At 39.6% G+C, this 17,519-nt stretch overlaps 2 protein-coding genes and 1 non-coding gene across 4 annotated transcripts in view; 2 read left to right on the forward strand and 1 right to left on the reverse strand.

Annotated features, from left to right (window-relative positions):
• Positions 1-637: 637 nt before the first annotated feature.
• On the forward strand, positions 638-10,498 carry LOC113675700 (zinc finger RNA-binding protein). 2 transcript variants are annotated; one of them, XM_027192292.2, is made up of 16 exons: positions 638-1,632; positions 2,019-2,189; positions 2,763-3,060; positions 3,675-3,725; positions 3,820-3,959; positions 4,069-4,190; positions 4,301-4,508; positions 4,902-5,202; positions 5,657-5,749; positions 5,895-5,953; positions 6,050-6,191; positions 7,311-7,390; positions 8,589-8,684; positions 9,398-9,509; positions 9,598-9,695; positions 9,947-10,498. In XM_027192292.2, the coding sequence occupies exons 1-16, from the start codon at positions 721-723 to the stop codon at positions 10,190-10,192; spliced, it is 3,129 nt and encodes a 1,042-aa protein (XP_027048093.2). In that variant the 5' UTR covers positions 638-720; the 3' UTR covers positions 10,193-10,498. The 2 variants fall into 2 exon arrangements, 1 of the variants encoding a protein (XP_027048093.2); XR_016185736.1 differs by lacking the exon at positions 7,311-7,390 and having other exon boundaries at positions 660-1,632.
• LOC113675730 (small nucleolar RNA SNORD57) lies at positions 9,797-9,863 on the forward strand. Its single transcript, XR_003446638.1, has one exon. It is a non-coding gene; the product is annotated as a small nucleolar RNA SNORD57 (small nucleolar RNA).
• A 4-nt stretch (positions 10,499-10,502) lies between the features above and the next one.
• Positions 10,503-17,519, reverse strand: part of LOC113675704 (uncharacterized) — a 32,237-nt gene continuing 25,220 nt past the window's right edge. Inside the window, exons 39-46 of the mRNA XM_089203384.1 lie at positions 17,369-17,443; positions 15,816-16,849; positions 14,918-15,072; positions 14,258-14,432; positions 13,908-13,968; positions 12,926-13,124; positions 12,019-12,165; positions 10,503-11,069 (exon numbers count right to left, since the gene is read on the reverse strand). Of these exons, the coding sequence (XP_089059510.1) occupies positions 10,986-11,069; positions 12,019-12,165; positions 12,926-13,124; positions 13,908-13,968; positions 14,258-14,432; positions 14,918-15,072; positions 15,816-16,849; positions 17,369-17,443 (1,930 nt within the window). The 3' untranslated portion in view covers positions 10,503-10,985. The remainder of the gene's footprint in view (positions 11,070-12,018; positions 12,166-12,925; positions 13,125-13,907; positions 13,969-14,257; positions 14,433-14,917; positions 15,073-15,815; positions 16,850-17,368; positions 17,444-17,519) is intronic.

Below are 17,519 nucleotides of genomic sequence, written 5' to 3' on the forward strand. Positions count from 1 at the left end.
TTATAACCTTAGGAATAGTGACTTTGAAATACCACGATTTAACACTATACGCTATGGTAAACACACGCTAAGGTATCAAGGACCATATATTTGGTCCAAATTAGAAAATGGTATGCGTGAACTACCAAGCCTTAGTATCTTTAAAACTAGAATCCGTAGAGTTGACCTGGTCAGCCTAGTGGAAGACAGTGGCAACTGCTGCAATCTTTGCAGCACGTGATTTTTTTTAATTATCTGCATGGTACAAGTATTTTTATGTTATCTGAACATTGTTAATATTTCTGAATATTTTTAAATTTTAATGCATAGTTTATCGGCTATATTGTTACTTATTATGATACTGTACATAGTTTTTTCTATTAATTTAGTAATAGTAGGTGTCCCCAATTAGCTCTATGAGCTAAATACATTGACACGGTAATAAAGATTTTATTATTATTATTATTACTGCGGGCAGCTCTCACGAGGTACTCATCCTGTACTTTATCATTTCGGAAGAGACGAATGGCTTCAATTTAAAGACGGCTCTGTTAGTTACCATGAAATTTCAAGTGCGGATAGGGAAACTGCCGTTAAATCAAAAGAGAACTTATCTTAACCCAAGAGCCGCTGCACTTATTAGCCTCGTTTTCAAGATAATTGCTATCCAGGCCTCTCCTTTTTGCGCTTTGCCGGTTTGACGTCTTGACCACGTGCCTCTTCCTCCTTGAGTCATCCAACATGGCCGCCAGCAATTACTACGGCTATTCTTCGGGAGGACAACACACGCAGGGTTTTACTCAAGCTCAGAATCCATCGATTCAAACCAGTTATGGAACACCCCAAGGAACTACTGGTTACGGAGTTCAAGCTTCTGCTCCCGCTGGAGGGCACTATGTTCCCCCACAAAATCAAGCACCTAGACAAGTCGTACAAGCGCCTTACTCAGCTGGCACAACTGCTTATGCTCAACAAGGATCTTCCGCGCAAGGAGGTGCTTATGGCTATACGGCAAGACAACAGGACGCTCCACCACCACCGCCACCGGCAAATGCCTCTTATCAGGCAGCTCACGGCGCTTACCAAGCACATCACGGTTCAGCTCAATACTACGATCGCGAGGCCTACGAAACCAAGGCGTCTTATTATTCGCAACAGCCGTCCACGAACGTACAGGGCGGACAAAATGCTTATTACGCTCAGAACACTACTGGGGCAGCCAAAGCAGCTTACCCAACGTCTGGAACAAATGTTTATCCGACATCAGTGAGCGCTACGCCGGTTATTGCGAAAACTCATCCGACCCAAGCTTACTCTTCTCAATCGTCCACTGTGGCTTATCCGTATTCTAACGCTCGTACACAGACAACCGCTTACGGCCAAACAAGTTCGTACAACACTTCAAGTTATGGTGGTTCCTCAACTGGGAATGCTGCAAATTACCAACCTCAAGCTTACGAGGCAGCTGTCTATAACGCCGCCGCGGCCTTCGTTCAACAACAACATCATCAACAGACACCACAACGGCAAGGGTGGAAAAACAAGATCGGAGCCGGTCAACAGAAACAGCAGATGATGAAGCCTAAGCCACCGCCGAAACAACCTCAACTTCATTACTGCGATGTTTGCAAGATTAGTTGTGCTGGACCACAGGTTAGTATCAATAAATATTTCAACATCGCACATGAAATTTTTTTTTATATAAGCTTACATGTACCTTTAAAACATGTATTATTTAACTTATGAATACGCACTAAACCAACTTTCCGACCGCTTTTGAGTCTTATATTTATTTTTTCGTTCTCAAGACTTGTTATGAGCAAAAGTTTTTAACACGGTTCTTTATGTACCTTTGCTGGTTGTGGCCACGTGTGAAGCATTAAGCGTGTCAAATGCTATTTTTGTGTCACCTGAGTTTGCAAGTCTCGGCGACGACTGTAGTTGTACTGCACTTGCATTAGATATGTCTATAAACTTGAAATGCCTGCAGTAATTAGATATTCTGTTTGTTTAATATTGATTGAAATTACTTCTTTCAGACATACAGAGAACATTTAGAGGGTCAGAAACATAAGAAGAAGGAACAAGCTGCCAAGCAAAAAGAAAAGGAATCTCTTCCATCTAATGCATATCGTTGTGAGCTTTGTGATGTCACTTGTACAGGGACTGATGCATTTGCCGCCCATCTTAAAGGTTCAAAACATCAGAAGGTAAAAGTTGTTTATTATTGCACAATAGAATACAAATTTGGGATATCTAGCAAGCTGTGTTGAAGAGATTTTTATCTGTTTCACATCTCTGCCACACACCCATTGCTATATGAATGAGTTTAATCACTCGCGCACAATTTAGATAGCTAGTTTCATTATTTGAGTTTTGAATGTGATATCTTTTTGGACTGCTACAATTTAGGCATGATTTATTGGAATGATCCATGGATTTAATGTACATGTATTCAACATTTCTCTTATTTTGTGATCCAGTCAACCCTTTACACCCTAACATCAGTATCCATATTCTCTATACTCTTCTGTATACATTTCTTTTGGTACTGACAAGGAGAATTTGTTTAACCTCGACAATCATGTCCTTTACTCACACAATCTTAAAGAATGATTCAGCAATGATACTATAAGGAGGAATTAGATGATGCTCACTCCCAAGCTTTAAAGGGTTAACAGAAACTGTGATAGGATTGCATTGCGATTTATTGTATAATCAAATGTAAAGAAAGGGTAACCACCTGGGTAATGTATCTAGACTCTGATTTTGTCCTTTTACAGGTTGTGAAACTACATCAGAAGCTCGGTAAACCAATTCCTGAACCTGCGCCACTGAAACCTCCAGAACCTAAGGAGACCAAAGAAAATAGTGACAAGAAAGCTGGCAATGGGAACAAAGGAGCTATGCGAAAACAGCCTCCAAAGAAGATGGTTGCTCCTAAGATCACTTTTGTTGGTGGCACAAAGCTAACTTCCACAGGACTTGTCAAGAGTGAGGCTGGGTCCACAAATGCTGGTGTTTCTGCTGGTACCTCTACTGCTGGTACACCAGTGGGACAAGATGCTGAAATGGAAGAGGGTTGGTACTACTGTTTTCTTCCTGGTCAATTTATTAAACATTCAATTTCAGTATCAGTACAGGTACATGTAATTAACAGTCATAACCCAAGAGTTGTTTTTTAGAATTCCATAATCTATGCATTGACATTGATTTCCAAGAATTTTTAGATTTCTGATTGGTTAAGTTTTATTTCTTCAAATGATTGTTGTGTAGATGCGTAACAACTATGGTTAAAGACTCAAATCTGGATCTTTGTAGTTCTAAATGAATAATAGGCTGTCACCTTTAAACAATGGAAACCTAAGGTGTAATTTGTACTCACTTTAATACGTGTAAATATTTTTGACTTTGAATAAAGGAGGTAAGTTTCTAAAGAAACTGGTGCTGTGTTAGTGGTAGAGTATAAAAAGATAATTTGGTACAATCAACTGAGTTGATTACTTAAATTGGCCATCGTTAAAATTTTTAAAGCTGACGTTTTAAGTGTTAGTCCTTTGTCAGAGGGAATAAATTGCTCTGACGAAGGCTTTGAAACTCTTAACAGTGGCCAATTTACATTATCAACTCAGTTGAGAATACCAAATCACCTAATATTTGACTTTGTTGTAATGATAACTTTTGTTGTCTTGCAGAGAAATTTGACTTGGCAAATTTTACAGGGGTTGATAAGAGCAAGATTGTTGGTATGTTTGCTGCTAATTAACCATTATTTAATCCATTATTTAATCTTGTACTTTACCATGCTAACCTTTTTGTGCATGTGCAATACAATTTTAGGAGGAGAATATCTAGAGGAAGTGAAAAATGATGAGGGGAAAGTTATCAGCTTCCACTGCAAATTGTGTGAGTGCAAATTCAATGATCCAAACGCCAAAGAAGCACATCTTGCAGGACGCCGACATAGGCTATCTTATAAGGTTGGTGAAACAGGTGGATTTGTGCTTTGTAGAAAATTTGTTTTTTTAATACCAATTTTACAGTATTCTGAACTTTTTATAAACAGTTTATTTATTTATTTTTTTTCAGAAAAAAGTTCAGCCTGATTTGGTGGTTGATGTTAAACCTGGTGGCCGTGGCCGTCTCAGCAAAGTGCAAGAAGACAAGTTTCGTCGACAGTGGGAACAAGAACAATACTGGCAATGGAAAAAGTACAAACAGTTTTCCTGATTTTTTATTAGCAGTGTTGGATAAATTTAGGATAAAGCAGTGTTCCCTGCTCTGACCAAACTTGGTTTGTTTATCCATTTCTGGCACACAGGGGTAGACAAGAAGAAGAATTACGCCGTTGGGAGGAGGAGGAGTATTACAGAAGAGTAGAAGAGGAAAGATTCTGGGAAGAGGAAAGTCGTCGCCGTTTTGAAGCAGAATTCTTTGAATGGGGTCCAAGTCGTATGGGTCCCCCAAGAGGTCCTCCAGGGCCAATGGGACCACGCCCTCTCATGGAAGGAGTTGGTGACATGGGGCCGGTAGGCATTTTTGTTTTATATTGAACAAGCAGGAAGCTCTGACTTATTCTATAACATTTGATTGATCAGCAAATCTTCAATGTTGAAATTATCATAAATTTATGGCAGACAGAAAGGAGAATTAATTTCTGAATCTCCAGAATGAAAGGGTTAATTGATAGTCTTCTTGTTAGATCTCTGTGTACTATTGATAGGTTTGAAACAGAAATTGAATTTCCTCTGGGAATGGGGGCAGTAACTTCCAGAGCTTTTCATTTTGGGGATTTTTATAGGAATATCCTTGAGCAACACTTTCAAGCTTGTATATATTAGATTTCATGCCTTTTGTACTGTATCGCCTTCACCACATGTACAGTGTAGTTGATAACTAATTTGTTTTGTCACCATTAACAGCCCATCCCACGTCCAAGGTATGATACTCCTGATGACCGCCTAGTGATGGCAAAACATTCTGCAATTTATCCCAATGAGCAAGAGCTACAGGCAGTCCAGAAGATTGTGTCTTCCTCAGAGAAAGCTTTAAAGCTTGTGTCAGATCTGATTGCTGAACAAGATCTTTCAACACAGCCTAAGAAAGAAGGGGAAGAAATAAAAGAGGAAGTGAAGATGGAGGTGAAAGAGTCAGATGAGAGCAGTGATGAGAAAAAAGAAGATGAGGAGAAGAAAGATTCCAGCAAACCCTCTTCCCCACCCCGTAAGTTGATCTTCATCAGATTAATTGTGGTTTTGTTGTCTTAAATAAAGGGAAATACTTTAACCCTTTAACTCCCAGAAGTGAGTAACTTGCAACTTCTCCCTATAATATCCGTACATTATCCAGCCACCAGGTAATGAGAATACTCAAACTTGTAAGGAAGAAGTTTTTACCTTGATCTAACACCAAATTCCCATAACTTATTTACATGGAATTGTGTGCCAGTTAGAGGGGAGAGGTAACGATCAGATCTTGGGAGTTCAAGGGTTAACAGGTAGTGAAGAACTTAAAGTTTTCTTTTACTGCTCTACATGAATGTGTTAACCCAAGGTAAAAGCTTTTGGTGCTGTACTGTAGGATGAGCTACAAACAAGCTCTGAGGTTTTCTAACAACTGTTATCAAACATTTTATCCCATACTTAATTTTCATCAAGCTATTTTTTGATATTTTTAGGAGCTCTTAAAGGTGTCATGAGAGTTGGTGTGCTTGCAAAAGGCTTATTACTTCATGAACGCCTTGATGTTGATTTGGTTGTGCTTTGTCACGGTAAGGAAATTCTTTTGAATCCTTCTCTTAAATAACTGTCTTTCATGTATATTGTATCTTGACCTTGAATAGTTGCTTTGAAATCCTTTTATGACATACCATGATCAGTTTGCTAATTGGAGATTGTTTTCCTTTTTTCGAGTAGATAAACCAACAAAGATGCTTCTGAACAGAGTAGCAGACCTCCTGCCAGCACATCTTGCAGTAAGTATAGGTTTTCAGTGGCATACTATTAGAATCCTGAACAGCTTTTGTTTCAAGGGTGAAAAATAATCTGTTGCAATCTTATTTTTGTGGCAGAAAGTGACAGAAGAGAAGTATGATCTCAAGGTAGTGCCTGAGGAAGCTGCTATGAAAATTTCTACTGCAACTGACCCAAAGGTGGTGGTTACCATCACTCTGACATCACCTGTCATGCGCGAGGGGGAGGAAGCAGAACACGGTACCTGTTAAAATGACCTTCTACACTACCACAGGGCCCTTGTTAAGTCACTTTTTAGATGCAACAAAATTAACCTTAACCAATTTGGAAAATGTGATTTTGATTTACATATTTAGTTAAAAAATTTTACAGAGGAGGAAACATATTTTGAATGTATACTTGTGAGCAGTGGTTGCCTATTACAGATCTTATAAAGGGCCCAGTGGTTTATACTTAAAAAACACAAATGTTTGTGTCTTGCTAACTGGTGTTGCTTTTGAGGAACATGAATCAAATTGCCTACAAATGCAAATCAAGTGCATTTAATTAGTTGCAACCATTGACTGGGAACCTTTGGATGTCATCTGTAAGTTCAGCTTTCAATTGAGGTAATTTTATATATTTCAAAGTCATTATCAAACATAAATACAACCTTTCCATTCGAGGGCCAAAAAGTTATTTGAAACATTTTTATCACTGATGTTTGGTAAAATTCAAAACTAAGGTGTATAGTTGTTTTTTTCTAGGGGGGCACTAGAAATGTTTTGTGGAAAAGTCAATCACTGATTGAGTGTTCCTCTTAAGTCCAAAAGCATCCCATTTTGCCTAAGGATACAAAATAATTATGTTGTTAACTGTGAAGCAATGCCCGTGCAAAAAGCCTATCAGCCATGTGCTTGATAATCATTCTGATGTTGTTGCAAATCTGCAGAATTCTGTGTGTAATTCTTGTACACCTACATGTAGATGTCTTCCATCCATGCTACAGTGTGGAAGGAGGAGATGGAAAGATTCTTGGCTCTTTGTGTGTGTTTGTTTGTGTGGCATTTAGAATAGTCCTTTGCATATTTTCAATACCATGTTCCAGGATTCATTCACACTTTTGTGGCTCATTTGATCTTTAAAAACAAGGGAGGAAAAGCTTCTGTTTCACATCGATTACAAATTTGTGAAGCACTAACACTATGTTGCATGAAGGTCACTTTTCATTCAGAATTCACCAGTATTTTCCTTTTTAAGCCCAACTGTTACTTGATTGTTTTATGTGATTGTGATGTATTGGTGGCATTGTTGTGTTGTCCTTGAATATGCTGGGACATCTTTCCACCTCCTGCTTATCCACCCGATTCTCACCCGTAGCTGAAGATGATCCTCAAGTGCTGGACAGGCCAAAATGCTTAGCTGCATTGGCATCGCTACGACATGCTAAATGGTTTCAGGTTCGGCTCATTTGCTGTTTTAAGAGGAATTGTCACATTCTCTCTTACAATGTAGTGTAGTAGTCCTGCTGTTGGAGGTACATCTGACAAATATGAGAATTCCAAATAATTGATTTAGTTTTTAAGTACAGTACATGTATATTTAATACATGGACATCTCAGATTTTGGCTTGTTTACAAATTTTGTATGGAGATATACTTTAAAAGAACCCAAGCATAGATGGTAAGCATAAATGGTGGGCTGAACTGGTATTCTTTTGTACTCAAGTGAATTAGCCCAATGAGCCTTGTCTTTGAGGTAAGGTTTTATTCTTCCTTAAACAAGGCTAGGAGGGCGTATCTACATGAATACAAAAGAGTACTAATTGTGTCTGCCATTTATACTTTGGGTCTACTCTGGATAATAGTAAGGTGCATGTTGTGGTTTTCAAATTTACTTCCAACTGCAGTGTTAAATGCATGTTAATTACTAGTTGTATTTAAAATATATTTGGATGAGAAGTTCTGATTTGAAGTCGTCAACAGGTATGTGTATTGTGAGCAAATATGTGACACTTCCTCTTTGGGAAACCAGAAGTCACCAGGTGTCTCCTCTGGTTTTCGTGGTGTATTTGTGGGTTCTTATGTAATAATAACTTGTTTGTAAATGAGCATTTCATTGGTGAGTGGAGTGCTGGTTTGCAGTTTACATGTACATTTTAGGTTGGTTATAAATCTCCATTGGTGTAGACTAATTAACCCTTTGACACCTAAGATTGACCAGCATATAATTTCTCCTACAATAATTCCCCTGAATCACACCTAAGGTTACGAGAATAAAGGAAAAGATCACCAAATAAAGAGGCTCTTGATTGTTAAACAAATTCTCCCCATCAGCTACTGAGAAAGTATAGAGAACAGTATGGAGAATATGCATACTGAGTTTAGGGTGTAAAGGGTTAATGTGTGTATTTGAGAGCATCTCATATGTGCAATTATAAGTATAGAGCAATGGCCTTGAAGTATTTAATACATCTTTTGACGAAGTTTAGTTATACGGAAAATGTTTCATGGGTTTGCATTAATATGATGTACTAATACTCAGTTCTACTTTATGTACATATGTATGCATGGTTTATTTTGGTAACATAAATTCATAGTTGCGCGGTGATTACAAATTGTTTCCTTTTCTGATTCTTACTTTGTTTTCATTTTCCAGGCCAAAGCAAACGGTTTGCAGTCTTGTGTCATCATTATACGCGTCATGCGTGATTTGTGCCGAAGAATACCGGCTTTTTCTCCTCTCAACAACTGGGTATGTGCACCGTACATTTTAAGGCACCACTTCTTATGTTCTCAGTCCAGGGGCTGTACGGTTAAAGCAAGGTGTCTTAGGCTCTCTAGCAGTCAAAAGAAATGAAACAGCTGGCATACAGTACTTGTTTGGGAAACGTTCATATAGCGGTCTTCTAACTAGTATTTTCAGCAAGGGAAATTGTTCTGTTTTTCTTTGCATTAGTTCAGTTTCCAACAACCAGGCGCACATTTGTTAAGAAAGGAAAAACTGTAGACTACACTCTTGGACCATGTCATATATCTGTTTTGGTTAATACCTAGCTAGTTTAACCTGTAGATCTGTCTCGTAGCTCTCGCCTCTTGCAGTATTTCGCTTCTTTTTTTTATAAGTGGGGAGAATTTGGTATTTTGTCGGTGCACGACCTTGAAGCATATTAGTCACTCGAGTCTTCTCGGGTGAGAATGATAAACCGTAGACTCCGTCTCCTGTCTCTTCTTTGTACCGGTTATCAGGGGAACATTAAAGAACCCACACAATTCTCGCAAAGAGTTGGGAACAGCTCCCGGCGTTGTAGGCTGGCCTTGTTGTTTCAAGCAGCTTTAAGCTGATCTAGGCCAGTCTGTCTAAATATCGCAAATTGATTTTAAAAAATACTGGAAATTCAAGGTAGGCATCTGTGCGATTTAAATTTATTCACACTTTGCTTACTTGTGTTAAATGGATTATGATAGGCGATGGAGCTGTTGGTGGAGAAGGCGCTTAGCAGTAGTCAGCAGGCGCTGGGACCTGGAGAAGCTTTCCGCCGCGTGTTAGAATGTATTTCTAGTGGACTTCTCCTAGAAGGTGCAGTTATAATTTTCGGTTGTTTAAAAGCTGGCTCTAGCATTATCTGGTGAGCAAAGTAGAAAACTCTCTTTGTTTGGTGCCACAGGTGGACCAGGATTGAGTGATCCTTGTGAGAAGGAAACTATTGATGCTCTTGGTACTGTTTCAATGCAAGAAAGAGAAGATCTGACGGCTTCAGCACAGGTGAGGCACACCTTTTTAATGGTTTTGTCTTTGTTGCTGTTTTATACTTTTTTAGTGGTGTGAATCAGTTTTTGTTTTCTCGTTAACTCTCGGTGACAAGGCCCAAATGATGAGCAGATTTTACCTGACACTTGCTGGAGGGAAAAACTGATTTAATGAGCCTGATGGGCCTATTTACTTTTGCTTTTTTTGGTCACAGAGTAAAGTTTTAATTTTGTAGACATTTAAATTATGATTTATTTCCTTTTTAGCACGCCCTTCGACTAACAGCTTTCCGACAACTTCACAAAGTTCTCGCGATCGATCGACTCCCGCCCCAATCAAAGTTCCGACGCAATCGCGGAAGAAGCTTTAAGAGAAGGCGCGAAGACAGTGGCCAGGGGGAGGAAGGAGCCAAGAAAGAGAAAAAAGAGGGGGAGGGGGAGAGTGGCGGAGAATCGAGCATGGAAGTATCCTCTGCGGGTGGTGCTGAGCCCAAGGCCGATATCAAGACGTAATTATCAGACAACTTGAAACGATCACTACGAGAAATTCTGAGAAGTACCAACGAAGATATATGCAAGAGCTGAAAGTTATTGTACTTTGTTTTAACTTAAAGGAGTTCGCTCAATTGTTGTTGAAATGCAAACAATGTTATAGAGTTGGCGCTCGTCAGTGTTAACGTGTTCGAGTTAGATGCTTGTTAACAACTTTGCTCCCCGTTTTTGTGGACAGTTAAGACATGCTTGGTAAGAATGTTAATTTCATGAAACAAAATGACTTAAAATATTACAGAAAATTAAAGAGAAGTTGTTCAGCCAGAATTGTTTTTCTTATGAACACATTTTTTCAAATTCATCATTGTATTCTCTATCCTCAGCACAAATTGATTATTACGGCTCATGAAAATATAAAGTCGGAAAACGAGGGTGTTAAAGTATTGGGGTGAGGTGACCGACACATTACAATGTACACTATGGCAAGTCATCAATTGACTTCGCTTCACCGTCGAATAGTAAGGGTGGAAATATTTCATGGTCGCTGACAAACGGCAAATTTGCATCGTGATTACATGTGTTTAGGAGGCTAGGAAGGCTAATTTCTAAGGCAAGAGACAAGCCGCTAAAGAAGTCTCGCATAGAGGTAGCATTTTAATGCTACTGTTCGAACAGTTTTTTTTTTTAAAAGACCAGTGAAACTTTCGTCGCCATGTTGGAATTGAAAGGCATCACGTTATCAAAGGCCAGACATCGAAGGTGATGTAAATTAGTAGATTGGCAGAACTTGATCCTCTTCTTTAAATCTTTGCTTTTACTTGCATAGAGCCTCCAGCTTCGTGAGTATCTTGTTTTTGGAGTGTTCACTGTTACTCCAGATTTTCACTATTTCCTCGATCTGGAAAGGAATATCAGAGAAACGTTTGAGCGGTTCGTCCAATTGTCGCACAGGTCGTTACTTAATTTAAAAGGTGGGGCACTTCCTCCTGCTGTAGAAAAGAGTATTGGAAGAGAGGCGATCAAATGGTCTCGTTTTGAGTGAGTGTTTGATAATTTTTTCAGTATTTTCTGAACGACTAAGAATCTAGCTTTAGGTACACGCTGTTCTTGAGGAAAACAACGTTCCCTTTCACAGTGCAAACTTTTGTTCACGATGTACATCACGACAATGTTCAGGGTTTACAACTTGTTTCTCTAAAGGTTGTCGACTCCGAAAGGTATTGTGGGTAGTTTCAGGCCATTTTCCTTTGACCTCAGGATTTCAGGGAAATCTGAGAAAACGTTAATTTAAGGACGAGGCATCGCGGGTTTAATAATGAAGAAATGTAAAATGGTTTCCGTGTTTACATAGCCTGATGTAAACACGCGGGAGGTTGGGAGAACACGAGATAAGGCTATGTAAACACATAGCCGGCTAGCAGCATAGCAGGCTATGTAAACACGGAAACCAATTTACATTTCTTTTATAAAATAACTAATGAAAGAGGAACGAAAAGCTAGCTAGCATAGCAGGCTATATAAACACGAAAACTATTTTGCATTTCTTTTATAAAATAACTAATGAAAGAGGAACGAAAACCGTGTTTACATGCGCTCATGTAAAATGGTTTTATGGCCAATCAGAGCGCGCGTACTATTTGAATTATTTTATAAATTCATTTATTTATTTGACTGATTAAAATTCGTTGATTACTGGACACCCAGATTACCATTCTAGATTTTTGCTGCTTGTCCTTTCGTCTTTCTACCGACAACCTTTCATTAAACAGCTGTATACGGTATTAATTTTCGCATAAGGGTGTTTGATAGTGAACATCAGTAATGGTTGGTTATTGTTTATACTGTACCTCTTCAACTGTGTCCTGAAGCTCAGCACATCTGTCAGTCATCACGCGTAACAGCTGAGCAAACTGAACCATGTCATCAGGCAAGGTTACTGGATTATGATGAGAAGCGCAACCAAAACCACATAGAACCGCGCGGAAGCTGGGAAACTGTTGTAAGAAGTAAAGCATAGCAGCCTAAAAATCTTGTGACTATCAAATAAAAGACGTACCAAGCGTTTTGCATAAAACAAAGCACACTTTTTCGTGCTTCTTCCTTGGATAACCCACCAACTGTTTGCGTGCCCCTAACTCTTTCGCCTGCCTCAGAAAAACCTTTTCTTGTGTTTCACTTCCAGCCTTGGATAGGTGTGCCCTTCGAGGGGGTACCTCTAAGCATATATTTATTACACCGTAAACTTCTGGAATCTTGTATTTTATTACCCCTGCTATGGGATGTACATCATGTCCTTTGTAAATTGGTTGATGGAATTTGGTGTCACATTAAGCTAAAACATTGTATTTGATCAGAGAGGGAGTGTGAAGGGCAGTTCTTCCTATCTTAGTAATTATTATCTGCTTGATGGATAATAAGTTTAAATTGTGTTGAGACTAAATATTTTTGTCCTTGTAAGGAGACTGAGGCTTGACTCAGCCTCTGAGCTAACCTTGACGTAAATATTCTACTGTATCTGCTGTTCTCACAATTCCCCAATTTTATACTTGATAATTTGGTGCTAAACTCGGCAAACAATATCCTATAGTTGACATGCTCCTTTCTTCAACAGAAATACCCCAAATACTGTTCTCCATTGAGAGTAAAAGTGTTAAAGCAAGCACATGGCGTCTCATGGTACCTTATCCGTCTCTTACGACAAAGATGCACAGAAGCAGCATACTTTGAACAAGGATAGACAATTCTATTTCTTACCCTCCCCGTGTCTTTTTGTATTAAAATGCTATCAATGTTGATGTTGTTGTGACAAATACCACACTGGTATATGAACCGTAAAGCTTGGAGCACATCAGTTGCCAGTCTACAAAGAAGTTTGGCCTCGAGTATGGCGGCGGATTCGTCCCTCATGAACGCGCCCAGTGTTATGTTTGATACAAACTGGAAGCAGATGAGCCTAATTACGAAAAAAAAAGAAAAGAAAAAACAACAAACGAAATCATTTCAGAACTCACTTGGAGGCCGTAGTTTGTTTTTGTTCCTTTTTTATTAAATTAGCAGGGGGACTACTAATACAGAGAGTTCACCTCTCATAAGGTTGGTCTGCGTCACCAATATATGACAGACCCGACGCTCTGTAAGGAAGACCTTCAGAATAAGCACATGCGCTTACAAAAAAAATAACAACTAGTCTGTTCCTTTCTGCAAAAACGAGTCCTCTTCATCACAGCTTTTCTTCTCGTGTATAGAAGTTTAATCATCCATTGTAAATAAATTTTCGATTAAGAGTCGTGAGTGGTCCGCCATTGCGTTCACTTGGCTTTGTAGTGATTGGCCAAGGACTCTCACCCCATCTCTGATTCCCAACCAATCCGGTTCAAACATGACTTACATGGCCATTCACGTTTTCCCGCGCTTTAGGTCGCCTATGTCGAGTTACTCTGACTTCTCTTCGACTCTCTCTGACTTTCCTCTTTGTTCCGAATATCCACGGTATGAATAATTCGAGTTTTGTATCGAACCCTTGATCGAAAAGCGCTCTATTGCAAATATCTCATACTCCTTTCCTTACTCCTAGTGATCATAATATTAATTATCATGATTGTTAGAAATGATGAAATATTGCTAATGAGGGTGGAGGAACATGAAAGATCGAGTACAGTGTGCCGATAAGACAAAATATTTAAATACTCTTTCTCTGTATTTTGTCACTCGATTAATAAAATAAAAAGTAACTCACCAGGTTTGCGGTGGCAATGATGGTAGATCACCGTGACTCCTGGTCAGTCGACAACCCTCGGCTAAAAATAGAGTGAATTATGTATAATTTGTTGTCTGGTGGATTTATCACACGTTTAGCTGGATGGGGTCACACTCAGACATGTAAGTGGGATTTTTTCGGGATTTTCCACTGATCTCAGCTTAAACACGACATCGACGATCGTTTAAGATGGTTGTACGGCAAGCGTTACACAAGCGTGACACGACGGTGGCCGTGTCATGACAACCGACATGACAACTTGTAAAACATGTATTTTGAGCAGTGGCATGCTAGGACACCTTCAACGCCAGGTATTTAGATCATCTCACCTTTTAAGTGCCAGAGGTAAGGTAAAACACAGGGATGATTCCCCGTCTGTGACATCTTTATGTGGATGGACACCTCTCTTTCCCACTCTTGTACTTTGTCTTGTGAAAACCATTTGACGAGGAACAAAGTAGGTTCGTTGGTTTGCGGATCCTCTTCGCGACAAACTACATAACCCTGTATGATGATTGAAGAAACAGCCTTAACAAGTTGAATAAGGAGAACTTTCTTAACGATCAAAATAATAACATATACACAATAGGACGTGAGCTCGTGTTCTCCCGATACACAATTTTAGTGGAACTCTTATCAGAGTCGGCACAAAACGTTTTCTTTATTCGCACTTCCATAAATATATTCTGACTGAGAATGAAGCTTTAAATGAATACCCCTAAATCCCTTCAGCGACGCCCTTGCCCTCTCCTCATACTTCGAAACTATCCTTGAACGCTGTACGTATTCCGTTCCTTCTGATGTAATTAACCCGAAAAAAGCTATTTCGTTTGCATGGCTTTCTTAAACAAATATGTTTGATCAGGGTATGTATCAAATGCCTTGATTCAGAGCTTATTTAATTTCGTGAAGAAAGCTCTAAAGTATTTTCAACAGATGTAGTTTTGAGAAACTCGTCGAGAATTTAACTCGTAAACTCAGCTTCGTACAATTTTGTCACTTGACTCCTCCTGAAGAATCAACGGTACTTCAACTATAGTCATGGGAGGGGAGGTAAGATCTGAACTAATACTCCAGTCAATCGTGTTTGCATAATTGCGGTCGGAGGGCATGCTGGCCATGTCAAGACTTGGATGGACACGTCCTGGAAAAGGAAAAAGACAAAACGCGGCAATCAAATTTTTTACAAGATAGTGTTTCAAAGATAGCACTGCATGATGGGCCTCTTCTGCAAATCTTCCCTCTTGCAAAAACGGTGCAAGGGAAGGAGGGAAATAGTCTCGTACCCAGAATTTACACGGCCGTGCGTACATTCCAGTTCCACCGTAGGATCTGGGTTCGAGATTAGGAGAGAAGGCAGAGACAAGAAAGAAGGAAAATCGGAAAAATAAATTGCCTTTGTGACCCTGATATGAAAGTTTTTTTTCTGCCGTATTTCTTCGAATAAGCACTCACGCTCCAATAAGCGCCTTCCCCTTTAGCTAGTATGTCAGACAAGCACTTTTCTCGAATAAGCGCCCCCCCCCTCCCCTCTTCTCCCTCACTTTCTTAAATAGTAGGAAAACAAGGAAAACCTGTTTCTATTGCCACTTCATTTTTATCTTTTAAGCTTCAACTGACCATTTTCAGTCAGTACAGGAAAAAAGTTTCATTTCCATTGAGGAAGTCTCTTCCAATTATTTCAATCTCCATGCTCTTGCGGAGTTCCTTTATGTGCGTGGCCTGTTCATTTAATTTTCTTCTTACTGCTGCGCTAACTTAATTAGCGCCGTTCTCGATTAGGCGCCCTAGTTTTAATAAGCACCCCTCCTTTTAGCTGAAGTTTTAAATATTAAGCACTCGAGCGATTATTCGAGGAAACACTGTATCTTTACTTCGACACATTACCTTGCTTGTTACGAATGGAAAACTTTGAGAAGACAGACCCAAGTTTTTCTTTCACTTTCGAAGTGGCGAGAGTGTACAAGATTGGATTCACTGATGAGTTGAGAGGAAGAACGAAAACGGCCACCCAGACATAAACCATGCCTGTGAGATTAGAAAAGTAGGAAGCGTTTGTCAAAGACATGATACCCATAATGATAACCGGCATCCAGCATAAAAAATCTGTCAACACAATGATGAAAAGACGATTGGCTCGTGCAGACTCTTGTTGCATGTGTGCAGATGCTGATCCGCCGACCAGTTTCATTATGATCCAGTAGATGGCCATATATGCGACGAGAATGAAGAAAAACGAACAAAAGTTGAAGATTATGAAGATCGCCATGAAATATTCCCAACCCGAGGGTTTCTCGCTGGAAAGCTGCAAAGGCAAGCAAACTGCTGACTGCGAGAAAAAGCTCATCCCGTTTGAATTGCCGAGGAAGTACTCTATGTCCAATATGGGTATTATGGACAAGACCACACCCACTACCCAGACGCACAGACAAACCACATAGGCGGATTTAAGTGTCATTCTCTCAAATTTGAGAGCAAAAACCACGCATATTAGCCTGTCCGCGGTTGTTATAGTTAGCATCGCCACGGAAACTTCACTGGAAAGCATAGAAATTGCTCCCACGATCCGGCAAGAAGGACTATTGCGCCATGAGACATCGTGCATGAAGTACTCCCCTTTCCACTTGGAGTCTAGTGCGGTAAGAGTCAGTAAGTAAACACCCATGAGAAAATCGGCCATTGCTAAATTGGAAAGGAGTAGCGACTGCACACGATTGTTGTCGGGCACCAATGCGCGCCAAATAAGGACAATCAAGTTACCGAAAGTGGCCAGGATGCCAAGCACCCAGAGGCACGCACGGATTAATGGGTATTTCATCATGTCATCGCAGCTGGAGAATTCATTTTGGTCATTGCTTTGGCAGTCCAAGTTTTTGATGGCTTTCTTGGCATAGCAACACAGGATGAATTTGTCGATTTTCCTAGAGACAAGTATAAACAGATAGATGAATGAAAAATGAAAAAACTTTTATCTCTGCAAGGGACAATGGCCGTGTTCAAAAACAGAGTTTAATCAAAGGTGCAGCATAGATGTTGGGTTTAAAGACCATTAAGCCCCTTACACGGTGAGGGGGGGGGGGGAGGGAAGGGGGGAGGAATAGGAGGTATAAGCATTCATGGAAAAAAAAGACATATTTGACCATTCAAAACTTAAAAATTAACGCCTGAACGATTAAAATAATCGAGAAAAGTGTATTAGACTAAGGTGGTTTTTTGGGGTAACAGGCCAGTCTTGTACCTAGATCTTCCACAGTTACAGTAAAACGGTGAGAATCTGGCTACGAGACTTAGTGTATGTTACCCGAAGATTGATAAAACCTCCTGAATGAAAAAAGTAACAACTTGTGAGTATCTTTCCTCATATAGACCTAACTTCTACTGAGGCGCTTGCTCAGGGCTACCGGTTCAGTAAGATGGAGCTATTTTAAAAGGCCACTCACAGGATTTTCAAATTCTTTACTTTTTCGAATACATCTTGAGGGATCCTTTCGTCCAGCGGATTGTTTTGCAGATGCCTGATGATGTAAAAATGAGAATCGAGGAAGCTTATTAATAGTTTTCTTAGAGCAATTGTATTTAGTATTTCTGAGT

This window comes from Pocillopora damicornis, chromosome 4, assembly GCF_964200805.1.
Source record: "Pocillopora damicornis chromosome 4, jaPocDami1.2, whole genome shotgun sequence".
NCBI lineage: Eukaryota > Metazoa > Cnidaria > Anthozoa > Scleractinia > Pocilloporidae > Pocillopora > Pocillopora damicornis.

Excerpts from the sequence above, each read along its gene's own strand:
- LOC113675700 (XM_027192292.2), top strand. The coding sequence starts at position 721 with ATGGCCGCCAGCAATTACTACGGCTATTCTTCGGGAGGACAACACACG. Across the intron at positions 3,960-4,068 it reads GACATAGGCTATCTTATAAG|AAAAAAGTTCAGCCTGATTT; the intron begins GTTGGTGAAACA and ends ATTTTTTTTCAG. Across the intron at positions 4,191-4,300 it reads CAATACTGGCAATGGAAAAA|GGGTAGACAAGAAGAAGAAT; the intron begins GTACAAACAGTT and ends TCTGGCACACAG.